Source organism: Akebia trifoliata, chromosome 14 (genome assembly GCF_017979445.1).
Source record: "Akebia trifoliata isolate Shusen 1 chromosome 14, ASM1797944v1, whole genome shotgun sequence".
Classification (NCBI taxonomy): domain Eukaryota; kingdom Viridiplantae; phylum Streptophyta; class Magnoliopsida; order Ranunculales; family Lardizabalaceae; genus Akebia; species Akebia trifoliata.
In genome coordinates, this window is record NC_141388.1 from 2,024,687 (window position 1) to 2,046,119 (window position 21,433).

Genomic DNA, 21,433 nt, shown 5'->3' on the forward strand with positions numbered 1-21,433 from the left:
TTCGAAATGATCCTACCTCGATTGCCAAGAAATCAATATAGAGAACTTTAAAGAAATTAATAGAGATAATGAATTAAGTAAAACGAACTCACTCTCACTTTCAGAAGACTTGACTTTGCATAGTGTAATAGAGGAGTATGAGTCATTTTATCAAACCCAAATCTGAGAGATAAGGGCTTTCATTGTTATTTAAACGATGTTGAAGATTCTGAATACTTTTAATTAATATACCATAATAAATTCTACGAGTGCCAATTCGATCCAAAGAACACTCCTCCTCTCATAGATTATACAAACAAAAGTAGGTTGATTGATGATTTTTAATAGTTGGATCCAAAATTATTTTCATTGGGATCATCTTTGTTAACATTATCATAAATTCTAACACATATCTTGATATTTTATGACCTACATGACTTAAATATAATTGATTGAAGAGCAAGATCCAATCAATCAATCTTACTATTATTAATTTTTTACTAAATTTTTATCATTGACAAAGAAATTTATAAAGATTAATGCTCGAGTGACCTTAGTGAGGGACACATAGAGAATATCTTGATGAGGTGGTGCGCACATACGCGTAAATGCATTTCTCCGAGATGCAAGTAAAATGCATCTAAGGACATATACCCTCCAGACTTAAATAGTCCCGGTTGTACATGATAAGAAGTTGCTTTAAGTCGTAGTTTTGACTTTCATACTTGAACCAACAACATGAGCATGCTTGTATTGAATGACAACATAATTTACAAAATTACCCTTGTTAGTTACAAAACTACCCGTGTATGCGTGATGTGTCAAGCACTGAAGATTACGTCAGCAAAAAATTTGTGAGCAAAAAAAACCACTCTTTCTGGACGACTACAATCCACATTCTACACAGACAAAGAGCCACGTCAACACATTTAATGCGTAATTAACCGCCTCTTTCTCTGGTGAGCCCCATGGTTTTAAACTCGTACCTCATTTCGGTCTCACATACCGAGTTGACCCGATCGATTCATCTTAATTTTAGGAGACAAATCCTTTAATTCGATTTAAAATTATTTATCGACGGCATGTGCAAACGTACATATATCAAAAGGGTTTATTTATAATTTAAAATATTGATTAAAAAATTTTGATAATGTAAATTAAAAAAAGATATTTTTTATAATTTTGATAATTAAGGAACCTGATTTTGGAATGCAATTTTCTAAATTTTTACAAAAATGATCTAATTGTATAAATTTTGAATATAAAAATAAATGCATTTATGATCACTCAAATTTTGGTGTGAAACTTTTACTCGTCCTTCTCTCATTATAATAAAAAAAGATATATTTATATTTAAATAATTATAATTTTCATGATTTTTTTAAATATTTTATTTTATTTTATTTCAGATTTACAAGAAGAATAAAAAATAAAACCACAAATGTAATTCAAGAGCGAGTACCCATTTCAATACAAATAAATAAATATGAAAACATGTAAATGGCTATTTTGATAAATGATTTAAAACATGTTTGACCTCACATAATCATTTTGGTACTCTCGTTATTTAAAAATATATTACAAGTAAAAGAGAAAAAAATAATCCATGCTCATTGTAACCGAGTTCAAATTTGACAATATTCAATAGGAAGTTAGAACGATTTAATTCAAATAAATCCAAGATAGCTACACGATTCATTTGGGAGATTATACAGATGATGCTTTTGGGTTTCTTCCCAAAGACCCAACATTTTCAACCTCTTAAAAAAATATTTTATTTTGATTTTAAGATTTAAAGGTCCAAGAAGGTAGACTCTTGAGGTTTGAAGGGTCAAAAAATTTACCCTAGAGGTTGAAGTCGATGGGGTTTTCAAACAAAAATCATTTTTTTTTTTTGAAGTGAAAATTTCATTGATTTAATCGGCTAATCCTTTATTGAGAAATTTTTGAAAAAATAAAATAAAAAATCACTTCGTGACCGAATTCTTGATAATGAGTAAGATGGTTTAGAAATTTTTTTTTTTTTTTAAATGAGGGGAAGGTAGGTTGAAGATGTTTGATTTCGGAGGGGAGGGGGGGGGTGTTCAAAAAAATTTTAAAATATATAAATGCATACTAAACTATAATTTGAGAAAATTATAAGTATGTTTTAGTAAATCTCTCTTCTTTAAATACGAATTTTAGCTTGGACAACAAGTCCTCACCATAATGTGATGGCAAGTGTTCCATGAAGTATTTCTCAACCACACAATCCTTGAAAGCAACTTGTACAATTATTAGTGTCTCATTCATTTTATTTTCATCATCATCATGAAAACCTTATCCTGAGGATTTGGAGATGGTTAAATGAAACTTATTCATCATCGAAAATAAGAAATAATGTCTCAACCATGCGGAAAGGGATGGCATACAGAGGTGGTTGCCAAATTGAAGTTAGGAAGGAACTTCATTTATTGAAAAATGTTGCAGTAACATTGAAATTGTCATTGTTGACGTGGATATGTGTACATAACCATAGATGATTTCATCGAGATACTAGTGAGAAGCATATATGGTTCTGTACACACTAATGTGTGAAACGATATCAATTTCAATGTTACTCCAACACGACTCTAATTTATTTTTGATAGGTAAGGAAAATATATTAAAATGATCCAAATCAAGAAAAAATCATTAAAGATATCTTGTATATTTATTGGGACTACATCTTAGTAATCCATTTATTATTCTCAAATTTAGGTTAGAAGAGTAATGATTTTTTGACACCCCCCTTTGACACAAGCCCCCTGATGTGGTATGTGCTAGAACCATATATTCTTTTCCTAGGGATACACAACTATACATATTTATGGGGATGTACAATTGTGTACTTCAAGGGAAAATAATCTATGGTTCTAGCACATGCCACTTAGGGGTCAGAGGGGGCATCAAAAAATCACGACTCGATATAGAATTAGGTGATTTTTCAACAAATGCAAGGAACACTAATAAATTCGTACTGGTAAATGTCCCTTGCACGGTTGACAAAGATTGGATCGAAATGCTTCATTATGATAGAGTTTTGTTGATTAATTTACAGTTACATTTCATTTTAGAATGTTTCATTGGAAAAGAGACATATCAAATGGTGGGGTAAAATCGTAGTACAGGGTTTTGTTTCATTTCGAAACATTTTGATGGACCATTTTGATTTCTATTAAAACATGAACAAAACATTGACCCCTAAACAAGCAAAATTTTGAAATGTTTATGTCAAAATCATTTTACTTTCTCTCATGGACCCTATAAAAATAGTCATTGATATTTAATTTTAAGATACCCTAATTTGAAATCTCGAGAATTCCATCACTATTTTCAAATTGATGACACACCCTTCACTTTAGTATTTGAAAGACTATTAAAGAAATTATCGAAATATAACATAATTCTTCAGCTATCTTTTTTTTTTTTCCTCCCAAAATCCTAATGTCTACAACATCTTTGATCTATAAAGTTTATTTTTAAACCAATTCAACCTTGTCTTCAATTCATAAAGTTCAACTTCTTGCCAAAAGTCTTTTGATTTCTTTCTCAAATATAATCATTGTCAATCTTCCCAAAAATCTTATCATGCCCTTCAAGTTTGAACGTTGAAGGAGATAGAATCTTGATATTGAAGATGACAGTAAAAAAAATTTACCCCTTAGTTTACAGACGATGGATTTTGGGGGGAAATCGAGAGTTTGAAAATGAGTTATTTCGATCATTTTAAACTTTTAATTACCCAAAAAAAGGCCAGAGTCAAAGATATCTCTAATTTACACAAAAACTTCTAGAAAGAATACCCCAAAATTACCTCTTTTTTTTTTATGACAAAAAAATATTTTACCAATAGTAAAGGAAAAATAACTTTTTCTTATGTGATTTAAAATGGATTTGCAGTTCAGAATCTTATTTTTCAAGGTTCACATAATCCAACATTTCCTACATCACCTTATTAATACAACATTAGATCCCAAGAAATCACGTCGCGTGATAACATTAATAAACCAACTTGATAACCTCAGCATAGAGCCGATTATCATTGTTAATCACGTGGTGAACTTTGGCTGGAATTGGGAGCTTAAGTATATATATTTGCTTTGGCGGGCCACACGTGCCATCCCAAGATGCTGCATATATACTTGTACATGGAACAACGAGTGTGGATTGCCACCCAAAACTCGCTGTTCTCATTGGTTCTTACATTGTCTGGGAATCTCGGGTAGGATGGAAAATATCTTGGGGCTTCCCCGCTTTTCTTCTTTCAACCAATATCAAAAATGAGGTTCTTACATTTTATTCCTTAATTTGTTTAAAAAATCTTTGTTTTTTAAAAACTTAATGACTATAAGAGATACTAATAATAATGATCCACATAACAGTGCTGCATAATTCAATATCGTCTTACTAATAACCCTTATTTTGGAGTCATTCTTTAATTATATACTGTGTGCCTCTCTTTTTTGTCATTTCTTTTTTCGAAGAAAACACTAGTGTCCATTATATTGTCGGTTGAGATGTTAGTTATTTCTCAACTTGCTAATCTGACTCGATATAATGTATGTGATTGATGTGGCAAGTGCACAAAACCGAATCACAAGGAAAAAGATCTACGATTTTGTGCACTTGCCAGGTCTAACGCGTATGTTTTAGTGAGTTATTTTATCATTAGTCTTGTAAGAAAAATGTATTTCTAAAAGGACTAGTGATAAATTTATGCTATTTGACGTGACATATGAACAAAATCAATGACTAAGAATAAGTAAACGATGAGGGTCAATAGAAACTCCACTCACTCTCTCATTCTATTTGTTAGATTAAGGAATTTATATGAACTATTACGTGAAAATGGAGAATTTTGACAAGAAAATTCAACGGGCCAAAAGCCCACAGATTTTAAAAACCGAATTTCAACGGGTCATGGGCCTTGAAATTTTTTATGTTATCAAATTCAACAGTTTAAAGCCATCAAATTTCTCCCATCCTCCATTAATTTGACGGTTTCAATCCATTAAGGGTATGTTTGATTGTACATGGAAAATAGGGTGGAAAATCAATTTTCATGAAAAATGACATTTGTCAAGTGTTTGATTGCACATGGAAATGAAAATTCATTTTCCACCCCATTCAAAAAGTCCACTAAATCATAGATTTCACTTTCCTACCCATATAAGTGGGAAAATGAAATCCACTCATATTTTTCATCCTCAATTTTTTCCTACCACCACCACCATTATACTAACCTCGCCGTCGTCGTCATCACCATCGTCACCATCGCCATCGCCGTCGGTTCCGTTTCTGACCACCTTCTCTTTCTCTTTTTCTTCTTTTCCATCCCTCACCTCCTCCGCCACCACCACCACCACCACCACCACGTTCTCCCCCCATCTTCCTCACTTACCTCCGTCTCCACCATCGTCGCCACCACCTTTGTCGCCACATCCTCCCCCTCCCTCTTCCTCGTCATCTTCTTCTTCCTCTCCCCCTCCTCTCATCTTCTTCTTCCTTCTCCTCTTTTTTTTTTTTCTCATATTTTTTTCATGATTTTATCCAAGTGAAATCAAACAATGGAATTTGATTTTTCAACCCTACCTATTTTTCACAACTAATTTTTCATGGATTTCAAATTCCATGAAAAGTGACTTTTCATGGAATCAAACATACCCTAAAAAAAAAATTGACAATAAAAATTTCAACAGTCTTGAACCATCAAATGTAGGTTTTTTTCACGTTATGAACCTAATCTTAATTGTAAACAACCGTTGAAGTTGTTTGAATGTGATATAATGCTAAGGTAATAACTTGAACCAAACTATTGTAATGTTTGAATGGTGCATTTTAATCTTTAATTAATTAGGGTGTGATAAGTAATTTTAGAAAATGGTGTGCAATACGTAAAAGTTGGGGTACCAATAGCACATCTAAAAAAAAACCTCCCATTAATCATCGTCGAAGTTTTATCTAAAATTTGAAAGGAATGGTATTTTTCATTCAATTTTATCCAAACTAACATCATTTTTAAAATTCAAGAGTCTTTAAATCTATTCTTAGCAAGTCAATTTGTATCCATTTTTGGAATTTTCTCACTCTTTTGTATCCTTCGATTCCTTTATTCCTTTAGGCTTGAAATAATTTGATCTTCATTTTAATAATTAAATCATATTAATTAATTTGTTCCTTTCTTTGTCAATTACTTGGGGTGCTATTACACTTTATATTCATTTTTAATTTTATCTTTTCTACTATTTTCCATTCATCAAAGTGTGAAACTTAGTTGATCATTCTTTCATCTAATTTTTTATTTTTTATTTTTTTTCCAGAGTATTTTTTTTTTAATAATCAGGTATCCCCGTGGACAGTGAACCAGGCCGTATTTGGGCTTTGCCTAGTCCATAAACTATGGTCTTATCCAAGGACAAGTCCCGGGGCATACAACTTAAGAGGAATCTAGAATAACACTACTCGTCGATGAAAACTCGATCTCCTCTAATCCTTATAGAGAAGAAGCTCCACAACACATGGTGACAACATAAGAATCTGGTCATCACACAATTCAATAAATGCAACTATCACCAAGTCTTTAACTCTTATCGTATATTTATGATACCGTTAAATCATCATGAATGTCTCGTGAAAAACCTCCAATCTCTCAAATGTCCGGAGAATTGTAAAATAAATCATTAAAAATATTTGAAAAATTATTCCGAAAAAAGTTATTTTCTATCAACAAACATTTATGAGAAATTAATTAAATGCTCAATTGAATTTCGACATGTAGCTCACTTTTACCATGAAATTTTCTTACAATATAAGTTTGAAATTTTAATTAAAATTATTAACCTCTACTCTATATTCCCACAAATGTATGGGTTAATATTTATAGTAAAAATATAACTTTGTAACACAAGCTATAAGCCCAATTGAAAGATTTTTGTTATGAAGAGATCAACCTCATTAGATGATCTTAACTATATATCAAACCAGTTGAGAAAATATTTTTTATTATTAGAGATTACATAACAATCGAATGACACTAACATTTTATCGAAGAGGTCTCTTATAGCAAGCAGAAATCCAAATAACAAAACCATTAATTGCTTATGAGAATTAGTCAATCTACCATCATATCTTCAACATGAGTATTAATTCCTTAGGGGCAACCCATAGGAGTGTTCCCTCACTTGGTGCATGTGGTCTGCGGGCATTACTTATTCCCTGAAGCTAGTCCTTGGACAAGATCATGGTCTATGGACTAGGTAAAGTCTAAATGTGAGAGAGAATATAATTGAGAAAGAAAAAAGAAAAAAACACACACATTTTTGCATGAGTGTTTGTTTAGCCTTTGAAGAATTTTTTTTTTTTGGAAAACCCCACCTTCCATCCACCGCGTGTTCCCACGTTGTTTTGTCTCACACCCGAAAAAAAAAATATATATATACATTTTTTTTCATGTGAATCGCTTTCAGCCGTGATTTATGGGTCCCACCAATATACGCCACATGGCATATCCCTTAGCATCATTATTCGAAGTATATTTGCCCCACTCTTTAACCCATCGATCCACACATCCAACTTGAATTTGATTAATAATTTCTAGCCATTCGATGTATGGCTTAGGTCGTTGGTAGACCCACACATAAATGAACTTTATGATAAAGTTCCAGCCCATAACGAATAATCCATCACATAAAAGAGCTACAAAGTAGGAATAACCAATGATGCAGGATTTTAAAGTTTTTTTTGTTTTGTTTTTGGTGGGGGGGGGGGGGGACAAAAGAGACTTGAAATATTGTGCCACGTGGAAGGAAAAGCAGACTGGGAATAGGATAGTAATCGAGCTTCTTCTGTAAGCATCAGGATAGACCTGAAATATTGTGCCACGTGGAAGGAAATGAAGATTGGGAATAGGATAGTAATCAAACTTCTTCTATAAGCATCAGGATAGACCTGAAATTGTGCCACGTGGAAGGAAAAGAAGACTGGGAATAGGATAGTAATCAAACTTCTTCAGTAAGCAGCAGCACTTGGACTCTTTTCTTTTTTCTTTTTGCCTTTTTTACTTACGACAGCAGACAACCCTCCCCACCACAAGCACATTAAAGTCAAAAAGATTCAAACACTTACAGTACTGTGCCGGTTAAAAACAAAAACAAAAAAATTAAGACACGTGTTCAGATTTCATATCATCAAGGCGTTCTTCTTTCACACAATTAAAAAATATCTTATGTTACCACCAGTCCCCAAATAATATTAAAATTATATATACGACACCCAAGAAAGATATTGACACACCTCAGCATATGTGTTCTCTCTCTCTCAGAGGCCTCTCTTCCACCAAAATTTGAAGGGGTGATTCAAAATCAATTTATTTTTCTGATGGGCTAATTTTATGATAAGTTGGTGTATAATCATTAATCATTAAATTATAATCATTTTTTTTTTCTTATGTGATTCTTTAATATTCCGAAAAAAGGTGTCATAAAAAAATTGAAGTGATACCTTGAGAGATCCATAATGTTGGTCCCACTTGTTATTTTTAAGGGACTGACTAGTTGCACACCACTAATAGATGGTTGCACAATAATTTTGAAAAATAACCTTTTTTTTTTTTTGTAACCTCTATCTTAATCTATTAATTGTACTTCATTATCAATGACATAAAGGGTTATTCTTATTCACCTTATTGTGACTTCGTTTTTTTTTTTTTTTTTTTCTGCTTGAGTAAATTGTAAGCACGCTTATTATAAATCAAATATTTCTTATAGAAGTCATTGAACCAATAATAATTTATGCGAGCATGACAAAGGAGTGCAATATGATTCTTTTAATTGTGAGTCTAATCACCCAAATGTAAGTGTAAAGGAAAATTTTTAAGTGATGGTGTGCAATTTGCAGTGGGTGGTGTGCAACTAGTTAGTCACTATTTTCAATCTTTACTGCTCAGACTTTTTAGCCACGATATACTAAAGAGAATCCGTAGTTGAATGGGAAACCGACTCGATGATGTACATGATAATCAATCCTTAATACGTATATATACGGTTGGAGTTGAAATACATACACAGTACCCTAAACAAAAAACGAAGGTCTCTCTCTCTGGCCGTGATCGTATCCGCATTTTTTATTTGCTTCTCTCTCCTTTTCTGAGTCGAGTGTAAAAAAACCCTATTAGGTAGTTGCTTTTCTCTCTCTCTCTCTCTTTGCGAGCTTCGAAGTCGAGCTTTCATGGCGACTGCTGAAGGTTCATACGAAGGAGGAGTTGGTGGGAAGCTTCGAACGAGAACTTTTCGAAGAGCGAGTACGCCTTATGATCGACCTCCGAGTGCGATCAGAAACCCTACGGAAGCAGGGACGAAAGGTTGGCTTTTGAAGATTGTCGATCCAGCTTCAAGAATCATCACCACAAGCGCGCAGAGATTCCTCCCCTCGTTGTTTCAGAAGAGTCTTCCTGCCCCACAAACGATTTCAGGTTCGATTTACTTTCCATTTGTTTAATCTCATAATTGATTCTGATGTTTCCGCTTGTATGAATGTTTTAGAGTTCGTTAATTGTTTTTGGCGGGATTAGGCTAGGGTTTGATGTTTTGTTTCTAGTTTTTTTGTTTTTGGTGTGATTGGGGGATTGAGTAGGGCTAATGGAGAGGTTCATCCCTTTTTATAATTGCTATAATTAATGGAATCAAGAAAGACTGTTACTTTTATTCCCTCTTGAGATTGTTTTGGAGACTCCGATGAGTTGAATCCCACGTGAAACAGCAAGTGAAGTTGAATTGTTAAGCGAGTTTCTGCTATTGTTCAATTAATTTGTGAAAATTCTTTTGGATTGAAACAAAATCCTAGCTTTTATTTTATTTGGACTTAGGATTAATGGCATTTAGTCTAATTTTTTATGTTATGTACCTATATTTTGGAAAAGGGAGTATTGTAGCGCAGGTCGCTAAGGAGCATAGGATCACAACTCACAAGTTTTAGAGATGTTTTAGAATGTATGCGTGGGAAAAAGTAGTTATTTCCCTTGTAAATAGTGGGGATAGTTATGGAAGTAAGTGTTTTACTTTGAGAAGGAAATAGTTGCGTAGTGGAGATGTTTTAGGAAGTAGTTTTTGTATTTGAGTTATTAGTTAATGTGAATAAGGCATGCCAAGAATTCTTATTAAAATTCCTTTGGGATTTGGAGACTAACCATCTTGAATTGGTTACTTTGGAGGTCCTATCTCCTTTGAATGAGATCAATTTTTGATCTTTTATTATTTTTGTGATCTGATCAAAGTAGGTTCATATCAATTGGAAAGATGCTTACTAATCAGTATGATGATCGACACAAAGTAATCCAAGGATCATTGGGCTCTAACACCAATTGATACGAACCTGAGTGGATCCTTGCACGCAGCCGATGTGGGACTAAGCCCACTGCATCAGACTCCCTTGGTTGAGAACCAGGCGTCTTGACAAGGCGAGCCAACATGCCAAGTGGGTCCACACATGGCAGCGTGGATGGGCTCTAATACCATGTGATAAAAAAAATGGAGGTGAGAACTTAACTCAAATCACACCTTCACTCAAACAAAGAGGCATAAATTCAAAATGCTTACTCAAAAGAAAAACAAGCATAAAACAGAATGGGGAAAGTTTTGAGACTTGCTTTCTTATCCTTTTTCTTTACAACAAACTTACCACATGACACACTCTTTAAATAAACAAATTGACCACGTACTTGACTCCCTAAAATTCTCAACCACCACAACAAATTCTCAACAACTCCACGTCCTACTATTAATCAGTGTTGTCAAATGCGATTGCACATGCGATTTGGGTTTTCTGGTTCATTATGCCATGGCATACAAAACTTGCGATGGCATATTACTCCAATAGGCAATGATTTGACTATTGGAGGATTAAATTCAAGGTTTTTTTTTTTAAAATCTATCTTCTCCTACAATTACCTTATTTCCACCCCTTATTCTTGCATTATTCTAAGCTATTTCTTTTATTCTCTCATTCGCATATATTCTCTTTAAATCTTATTTTTTTACTTTATTTTTTCAAAATATTGAGTTTATGCATTCTAACATAAGATCATAGTATCCAATGATTAAACTATTAAAGCATAATCCACTTTAATTATCTATAACTAGAACTAGAACTAGAACTTGATAATTAAATAGGCCACCTTCGTATCATGAATAGTTTATATATTATTGACTATTTAGCTTCTCGAGTTCTTTTATTCTTGTTACTAAATGCCTAAATATATTCAATTTGAAAAATGAGTGCTATCCAAAATTTAAATATATTGTTATAGGTTTGTTTTTATTTTCTTATATTTTTCTGATTTTTTTAAACATATCCCCCTCTTTTATTATTATTATTTTTTACTGTTTTTTTATAAATAAAAAAACATTTTGTGCAATATGCGATCACATATGGTCACATATGCCATTTGATAACATCGCTACTAATTTATTTGACTAATTCAAATAAGACTTTTCTACATGCCACCTCACCAAACTGAGAGAAAAGTAGGGATTGACCTGCAAATCAGAAACACATAATACTCAAACAACTTAAAAAAGAAAAATAACTATCTAGGGCTACTCTATAACAAATAAGATGTAAGATGCACTAATCTTTCACACTCCTCCTTAGTGCATGCTTACGATCAATCAAGCCAAGTGAATCTCTGAAGATCTCGAACTTAGTACATGCTTACTTGTTGATGCTTGAAGATTTCAACAATTTGTGAGTAGTTCAATTTACTTAACTATCACAAGGCCAGATATTACATATTCGGTAGGTATTATTTCTCAATTTATGGAAAGCCCTCAAGTTCCACGTTTAGATGCAACGAAGAGGATTTTACGTCATGTAAAACGTACACCTGAATTTGGATTGATGTACAAGAAGGATGGAACGCTTATGTTAAACGGCTTCACAAATGCTGATGGGGCTAGAGATAGCAATGATCGACGATCAACTACATGCTATTGTTTTAATACAGGTTCAACAACAATTTCATGGTGTAGCGAGAAACAACCAAATGTAGCTCTTTCTAGTACCGAAGCGGAGTATGTGACGGCAACTATAGCTACACAAGAATTTATTTGGTTGAAGAGGGTGCTTGGCGACATCTATGTTGATGTTGACTATGCAGTTCCTACTCGATGTGATAATGAAAGTGCGATTAAGTTGGTGGCAAATCCATTATTTCATACCCGTACTAAACACATCGAGGTTAAGTATCATTTTGTTCGGGAAAAAGTGCTTGAACAAAAAATCAAACTGGAAAACATATAAATAAGGGATCAAGTTGCGGATATTTTTACTAAGGTGCTTGCAAGATCTAAGTTCGAGATCTTTAGATATTTACTTGGCTTGATTGATCGTAAGCATGCATTAAGGGAGAGTGTGAAAGATTAGTGCATTTTACATCTTATTTGTTATAGAGTAGCACTAGATGTAGTTTTTTTTAAAAGTTGTTTGAGTCTTATGTGTTTTTGATTTGCAAGAGATTGTCGAGAGAGTGGACCATGTTAGTCCCTACTTCTCTCTCAGTTTGGTGGGGTGGTATGTAGAGAAACCTTTTTTGAATTAGTCAAATAAATTAGTAGTAAGAAGTGGAGTTGTTGTTGAGAATTCGTAGGGTGGTTGATAATTTTCGAGAAGCAAGTACGTGGTTGACTTGTTTATTTAAAGGGTGTGTCATGTGGTAAGTTTGTTGTAGAGAAAAAGAATAAGAAAGCAAGTCTTAAAATTTTCCCCATTCAATGAATTTGGAGAGGGCTTCACTTTTCTCCTTCATGAAGTACACCCATGTATACCTGGACAAGTCATCCACGATCACCATCATATAATGAAAACTTGCATAACTTGGAGTTCTAGTTGATCACATCTGAATGGATCAATTCAAACAAATTTGATCTTCAATTCAACGATCTCTTTGAAGGAAGACGATGAGACTTCCCAAATTGACAGCCTTGAAAACCACATTATGATGTATATCTTTTAGAATTGGAACACCATCAATCAATCTCTTGGATGAGATTTCGTTCAACATTTTATAACCAATATGACCCAATCTAGCATGCCAAATTTGTACATCATCGTTTCGGCTTGTCTTCTCCACATAGGCCTCACTTGCAGACATCACGAACAATGATTTCTTCTTCTTTCCAATAAGAAGAACATCAGCAGCGACATTCTTCACGTTGTCGAGAACTTTGACATCATCTGGTCCAAAAAGGACATATTTTCCGGATTCAGTTATTTGGGAAACCGAAACCAGATTTTTCTTTAAACATTTTCCAAGATGATATCACCATCCTTCGAATTGTCAATCTTGACACTTACGATGCCTTCTTTTTCCACTGGGTGTACAGAATTATCTGCAGTGATAATTGCCCAATCTCTGTCATGCAGACAAAACTCCAAAAATAATGAATCATTCCCAGTCACATGATGCGAGCAACCGGAATCAATGATCCACTCAATTTTCTTGTGTCCACTGATTTCAATATGGCGCTTTTTGTTGTTCTCACTTAAAGCTCAATTCTTTAAGTATTTGGCATTCTAGATTTTTGGTGAACTCTTCAAGTTGACGCTACCCAGGTCATGAATGTTAGATTGATCAGTATAAATAAAGGACAAACCAAGGAAGATATTTAATATAAAACCATTCATGTAGTGCAATTATGATTGGATTCATGACTTGGTAATGAGTTCTTTTGTTTTCTCATATTCTTTTACTTTCTTAGTCAAGCTTCAAGTAATATTTCCTTTTGTATGACTTAATTTTCTCATTATCTAAAACTGAATTATGGATTGGATTATTGCTAATTATATTTCATACCCATTTTTTATTTGAACAGAGTCAAACCATGAATCAAGGGATGCGTTTCCAGAAGTGGTTTCCTTTGTAAGTCAGAAAGTTCATTATTGTTTGTATTTGAACCAATTGTTGCAGTGCGGACCATTCATCATCTCTGTTTTGAACTCACTTTTTTTTTTTTATCAGTAAAGATAAATTTGTTGATAAGAAAACTCGAGGGGGGTCGAGTGAACCCACCCAATACAAACAGAAAAAGCAAAACAAAGGCTCGGTACAACAAAACAACGACACAGTGAGAAAATCTTGTATCTAATGGTTGAAATCTGGTTTGAAGTTTTGAGTGTAGATTCCAACAAGAGAACTCAAATTGTTTTTAGTTTTGTACAGTTCAGAATAAAAAACCGGTAATTGTAATGGTAAGCATATGGGGATTCATTCTGGCAGTGGCAGCAATCTTGTTGGATGAGTAATGTTGGGGTTACCTTGCCTACATTTATTCTTAGTTTTCACAAGTAGTGCACCTTGAAACCCAAGCATTTAATGGATTGGTACCTTGAAAACTTTGGAGGGCTTCCTCACCCTCCCCTACAGTTGTATGGATTAGAAATTTAATTGCCTCCCAAAATTATGGTGCATGTTGCCCGTATGTGGTTGCCTCAGTCACTGGCCTATTTTTTTTTTTATCATTTCTTACTCTTCTAAGGTTTAAGTATTGGTTTTTGTCTTTTGTAACTATTGCTATTTTTCATCTCTCATAACAGAACTACTTGTGCAGTTGCTTTTCTACCTCATATTTTGGTGCTAAATTCTGAACTTTCTCAAAGATATTGTTGTACAATAGATAAAATTGAGTGACCAATTTAGATTCATGCTTCTAACCTCAAATAGTTGGAATGATAATGTTGCAGAATCCTCATTCTGGAGCACAAGACGAAGTCAGCAATCAAGGGAACAACCAGGGTAATAGTTCTGACAGTAGTGGGATTAATGATCTTGAGCAAATTCTCAAGCAGAAGACGTTTACGAGGCAAGTGTCTGTAGGAATGAGATTTTGGAAGATTCTTTGAAGGGAATGAGCTTTCTCTTCAAAAAGTCATTTTCTCTATAATGGGCTTTATCTTTTATTGGTATAGACAAAATAAAGAGTTTAGGGGTTTTTCCTTCGAAGATTTTCTGTTTAGGTGGGATCTTGTAAGTGAAAAGAAATTGTAATTTTTGCACTCTTGTTTCCTTGAGACCACCTCGTTCCTGCTTAATAAATTTTGACTTATAAAAAAAAAAAAAAAAAAATGCTAACCTGACCTTTAGATTTGTTTGTACACTTTTCTTGAGTGTGTGAACTCCAAAATAGCTCAATTGGTAGGATAGTCTAAATAAATCTTCTAGGTAGATCCATCAAATGGGATCTGCATGATCGCCAGGTTTACTTGCATAGGTTGGGAGGACGACCTTCCATCTTGATATCTTTTTTTTTTGGATTTTTTCATTATCAAATTGTTTTATGTGAAGTGCATTATTCTGATATTGAATTTTTTTTTTTTTTATGGTTTTGTATGTAATGACTTCTCATGTCTGTTCAGGGCTGAGATTGATCACCTGACAGAATTACTGCATTCGAGAACTGTTAATGCATCTGCAGAGGATGAAAAGAGAAGGTCTGAACCATCCCAGCAGCCAGCAGCTCATGACAGACAGGAACTTGCAAATGTTCCACTGCAAGAAAATGGATTGAAGAGACAAAGCTTACTTGGGGGGGTATCAGCTCCTGTATTTGGTTCAACTGTATGAAAACATATTCACCTTTTCCTTCTTTATCTGGTTAACATGCTTGCAAATGCTTAGTGTTGTTTTGTCCTTATTCTCTCTTCTTGTCTGGAAAATCACTTGCAAATTATTTACTACTTTTTTTCACACTTATTGGCTAACGATTTCTTTTTTTTTTGCAGGTCCTTGAAGAGGATGTTGCTTCACCTGCGGAGCTCGCAAAAGCCTATATGGGCAGTAGGAGGTCTTCACAAGTAACCCCTTCCACAGTAGGTTTGCAAAGTCAAGTATTCAGAGAAGATTTTTCTTTGTCAACTAATACGCCATTTCCTTCAAAGTCTCCCAGCATGCTCCTTGCACCAAGGTCTGGTGTTCGCTTTGCTGGTGTTTCTGAAAATGGCTTTCAGACCCCAGGCCCTCGAGTCAGATCTGCAATTTACACTATGCCTCGTACCCCATATTCCAGGGTTCATTACACTGCTACTCACAAGGTATATGTGATTGGATATATTTCTACGTCCTTATTTCTCAAATTTGTGCTTTTGAGGATGCAACTTTACATTTTTTGCTCATTTTCTAGGGTGTTGGGTCTCCAATTGATGGAAATGTTGGCCCCTCAACATGTTCTCCGTGGATTTGGGAGAAAAACACTCTTTCCGGAAGTAAACAGGTGGATTTATGTTTCTAGACTAATGAAAAAAGCATCTTTTCTTTCTATACTTCTGAAAATCATCTTTTATAGTGGATTGCTGTATCTATTTCAATGTCAATTCTCAGGTCTCAAAGCGAAGGAATTCAGTTTTAGATTGTGATATTGGATCGATTGGTCCTATACGTAGGATTCGTCGGAAGACTAACATAATTTCTCCTTCAAAAAATATGAGGTTACAGTCAAATCCAGGAAGTTCTCCTTCCATTCCTGTTACTGTGGCTGGTTCTGATGCTGCTCAAGGCTCCACGTCTTTGATGATTCAGAAGCCGCTTCTGCGGGATGAACCCAAGCATAATACCTCAGCCCGAAGCTTTGGAGAAAATAGTGATAATAGTACTCCCAGCAAAGATTTTGCTTCCGTTCCTTCCCAGTCTACCGAGATGGCTCGAAAAATATTGCAGCAACTCGATAAGTTAGTGCCTTCTCCCAAAGAAAAAATATCTGAGTTCAAGCTAGCTACTGCCAGGGGGAAATCACCCTCTAACTCAGGATGGGATCTTAGAAGCATGGAGGATTTAGATACATCAAAGTTAATTCATAATATACAGGGCACTGGTCCTTTGGATGGTCTTGAGGATACTAATGTGCCTTGTGCTCGAGATTCGTCTTCTCAAAAGCAAGTGAGGGTTCATGAAAATGGCCCCATTAAGAATTCTGTTTCGGCATTGGCTCCTGAAGCAAATGGTGAATCAACATTAATGTCTGCTAAAGATACCATACCTAGTCTTAAGAACATGGATTCAGTCATTTCCAACTTCGTTGCAAATCCTGCCCTAAAGAAGCGACACTACCAAATAAGTGCACACGAGGTCTGTAGTTTGGATCAGGCAAAACTATTGCACCATCAAGGATTATGCATTGGTTTCTCTCAATCAAGTTGTTGTCTTAGTGTTTTGTGGGTCTTTTACTAAATCTTTGTTGAATAAAAACATTTTCTTTCTCCATGTATTTTGTATTTTTTAATGAGGGCATATTCCTGAGAAGACAGTACTTTCAGTCTTCCTATCGGCTCTACATCCTTGCCGAAGATGCTGGTGTACTATCCGATGGGTCCAGGAGATCTTACAAGTCAAATATCAGCCCAATCAGATCATCTTAACCATCTCCAGTGATTATAGTTTTTGATCACTAAAAAACATGGAGAATGTTCCAAGAAAAAGATCTAGAGATTTGGTTGTTCTGATAATCAGATTGATATGAACTTTGACCTAGAATGTTCTTCCTGTTCCTTGTTGACACCTATTGGATGGTGGCTCCTTAACCTCTTTACGTGTCATGCATTTGAAGGATGTTGTGAAGATGGGTGTTACTGTCTTCTCAAGGATACCCTTGGTTTTACATGTTCGCTTATTCACTCCTGTTACCTTCAGATGGTACTAACATTTTGTTGCTTTGTTGGTTCTTATTTGGAAGGAATCTCTGGAACTCAATAAAGACAGCTTCAGTAGCAGGCTTGGTTCTACCACCTTGGCTGTTGAAAAAGGAAAACTGGATGCGTCTGCAGTGGATAGAAAGGCCATTGCTTCCAAAACAGTACTTGTGGAGAACCATCTTGATTCTAAATCCGACATGAAACCTACTGCAAGTTTTCTTACTGAAGAAAAAGATGTGGGCTTTACATTCCCTGCTACACCCATTCCTTGCACCACCACACAACCAGATGTGCCCATATGTCAGGTGCCCTCATTGTTCAATAGGCCAACTCCACCAATGAAACAAACCGCTGCTCCTACGTTCAGTATTGGTGCTAAAAATGCTGCCACAGTTCCTTTCTCTTCATCATCCTTTGGTGCCAGTGAATTTTCAGGTCTGAAATTTGGTGCTCAGTCAGACTCAAATCTACATACATTAAGCAGGTTCGACACTGTTTCATTTCCCTTTTCTTTCTTTTTTATTTGTTGCTTCTTTATAGTAATGAAATAATTTAATAAAGAAGGGTATGAGCTATTCGTTTATGTCTGTGTCTTGGTTTGGAAACAAATGTTTTGAGATAATGCACCAAATGGAGTCATCAATTTTAAGAGGACAGAGACACGTTGCACACTTGTAGAAGTAGAATGTTCGGTGAGAAAGAGAGAAGTTAAAAAGGAAATGCTAAAGAACATCTGAAATTAGAAGAATGGAACAACAGCCATATGAAGATGAAGGGCATACAATGCTATCTTAGCTTACAGTAGCTAAAACAGAAGGATTAAGGAATAACCAGAAAATATTCAAGCAGTGAGGCAAGACAAAGATGTCTTGAGGCGAGAACACTGGTCAACCTTATGGGTGATATCTCCACTGTAGCTATAGCAGTTGGCATCATGGCTTATAAAAATGATTTTTTTAATAAAAAAAATGGAAGATGTACTACTTCCTTTTGTGGCATAGATGATAATATTCCCTTTTTTCGTTGCATTAATGCTCAAAAAGTCTGCAGGCTGCAGTCACTCGACATTCATCTCAAAAATCTCATACTACCACTACTACTACAAAGTACATACTTGTTCTTGACTTGTGAATTTATGAAGTATGAACTATCAAGATTTTCTTTTTTGATGAATGAAATTTTATTGATAAGAGGACAAGAAGTCCTCAAAGTAAACAAACTACAATCTCTCCCTACTAACAATATCCCAGCTAAACAAACTATCAAGAATTTTTTTCCTTTTTTTTGAACCGTCATTGATTTAATCATTCAAATTTCAATGCTCACTCATTTAAGTATTGTTCTTCTTTATTATCAAGTTGGTCCAATCATCTTTTTTTTGGCAGTGGCTACTGGGAACCCATAAGGCATGTTGAGTAAAATTTTAGCATTGACCAATGCAGTATTAAAACAGGAGAATAATACTTATTCACTAAATATCTTGACTAATTTTATGACTGGAAGATACAGTGCGGTAGTTTTTTTTTTTTGGACTAGTTTTTCAATTATTTTGGCATGCTTTATGTATAGGCAATGTGTGTGTGTGTGTTAATCAAACAGGGAGTCTAATCCCCCTCCCTATACATTCTCCTTTTGTCATCCTGCAGCAACTCTACTGTGGCTGCGACAACAGAAACTGCTCTCAATACTGTAGAATCTGATAAAGGCAACAGAGGTAAAACTCAGAAGGCAGCAGACATATTCAGACTACCAGAAAATGCCATTTCTACTTCAGTATCTGCATTGGTAACCCCGACCATTTTCTCTTCTGGGGGTTTTAGCAGTAATTCAAGTCTACACAATGGGTCAGTTTCTCGGACACCTCCTGCTTCTGGTAGATCTACAAGTGATGGTTTCTTCAGCGGTGCTACACCTAATGCCGTCACCAATACAAGCAGAAGCGGTCAATCCATCTCTGCTGCAACATCTACATCTTCTGCTGCACCCATATTCCAGTTTGGAGCCAGCATTGCTGCATCTCCATCTAACCCTGCTTTATTCCCATCAACAATTTCTGCTGTGGACACTGCAGATTCAGAACCAAAGACCAAGCGGGCATCATCCATCACCAGTCCAAACAGCCCTCCTTTCATATTTGGAGCTTCAGCTCCATCTAGTTTTACTACTGGAAACCCATCTTCATCTGCTAATAACCTGTTTCAAAGTTCTAATACTGCTATTGCTGCTGGACCATTGTTTGATGCTCGTGCAACTCCTGGAACTGGGGTTACTCCCTTTACGCAAAGCATGCCAATGCAGTTTGGCTCATCTGCCTCTTCTCCAGCATTTGGGTTAAATGGGTCCTCCACTTTCAGCTCTGGCACTTCTCTATTTGGGTCATCTTCTGGTGCTAATTTGTTTGGATCAAGCTCTGGGTTTGGTGTGAATTCTTCAACAACCTCCACCGGTGCAAGTTCTTTCAGCTCTGGCAGTGGTACTACCAATCCGTTCGGTTCCGGTACACAGTTCACTGCATCATCAGTCTTTTCTGGATTTGGTTCTACAGCTTCTGCACCAGGGTTTTCATTTGGATTATCCTCTACAGCAGCTGCTACCACTAGTAGTGCACCAGTAGCATTTGGCTCATCTTCATCAGGGTCTGTATTCTCATTTGCTTCGGCTGCTACTACCACCTCTTCTGCCACACTTGGTTCAGCCTCACCAAGTAATGAACAGATGAACATGGACAGCATGGCTGAGGACGCAATGCAGGCATCTACCCCAACTGTTTCAGTGTTCGGCCAGCCAGCAAATTCACCTCCACCATCGAACTTCATGTTTGGTTCACCACCGCCTCTATCAGGAGAGTCTCCCTCGTTCCAATTTAGCAGCCAACATAATCCAGTAACTCCACAGAATCCATCTCCATTTCAGATGTCGGGTAATCTTGGGTTCTCTAGTGGAGGTAGTTTTTCGTTGGGAACTGGCGGTGCTGACAAGTCTACCCGGAAATTTGTAAAAGTTAAACGAGATAATAAGTTGCGGAAAAAGTAGTATCTTCGTGATAGTTCGTTCTACTGCAAAAGATAAAACAGCATGCACTTGATGTTTCCGTGTTTTCACTTGGATTTCACTGTACCAGTGAAGGCAAATTGACCTCAGAGTGGCCGTGGATATTTGTCAGCTGATCTGCTCCTTTTTCTCCTCCTTGTATCCCAGTCTCTTTTGCTTGCTTTACAGGCCCCACATAGCTGCAATTTTGGTTTGAGTCTTTGTAACAAGCATTGAAAAATATATTTGCCATCTGTCTTAGTTCCTATGGTTGCAGATCAGGTACTTGTTCTGCTGATCGCGTGTTCTTTGTATCGTAGAAAGAAATGGGTAAAATATATTTTTGAACAGTTTTTTGTTTTTTGTTTTTTTCACTATATTGTTTGCATCAAGAGTTTGGATGCAGGGTTAATTTTAAGTTACTTGCCCTAATATGATTCTCATGGCCTTGCAATATTCTTTTAGCTGCTCTGAGGGTTAATGGAGTTGGATTCCACTTTAAACGCTTACTTTGGAATTTCTGTACTGTTTTTATCCAAAACTTTGATTTTCACTAGTTTCCCCTCTCTATAAGTTCTTACAGCAATATGTGATGCCCACAGCAGTGGTGGTTATTGTTGGGTTTGGATAAAAAATCCAAGGACCATCGTGATATGGCAATCAAAATCGTACATGTCATTGTTCCTAACCCCCTAAAGGGTATGTGTCAGCATCTGAATTGGTACTGATT

The 21,433-nt window shown here is 35.5% G+C and overlaps 1 protein-coding gene across 1 annotated transcript; it reads left to right on the forward strand.

Annotated features, from left to right (window-relative positions):
- The first annotated feature begins 9,076 nt into the window (after positions 1 to 9,076).
- LOC147385416 (nuclear pore complex protein NUP1-like) lies at positions 9,077 to 21,053 on the forward strand. The gene is made up of 9 exons (XM_086422414.1): positions 9,077 to 9,469; positions 13,866 to 13,912; positions 14,734 to 14,852; positions 15,406 to 15,607; positions 15,772 to 16,080; positions 16,170 to 16,259; positions 16,367 to 17,110; positions 17,715 to 18,157; positions 19,320 to 21,053. The coding sequence occupies exons 1-9, from the start codon at positions 9,226 to 9,228 to the stop codon at positions 20,704 to 20,706; spliced, it is 3,585 nt and encodes a 1,194-aa protein (XP_086278540.1). The 5' UTR covers positions 9,077 to 9,225; the 3' UTR covers positions 20,707 to 21,053.
- The last annotated feature ends 380 nt before the right edge of the window (positions 21,054 to 21,433 follow it).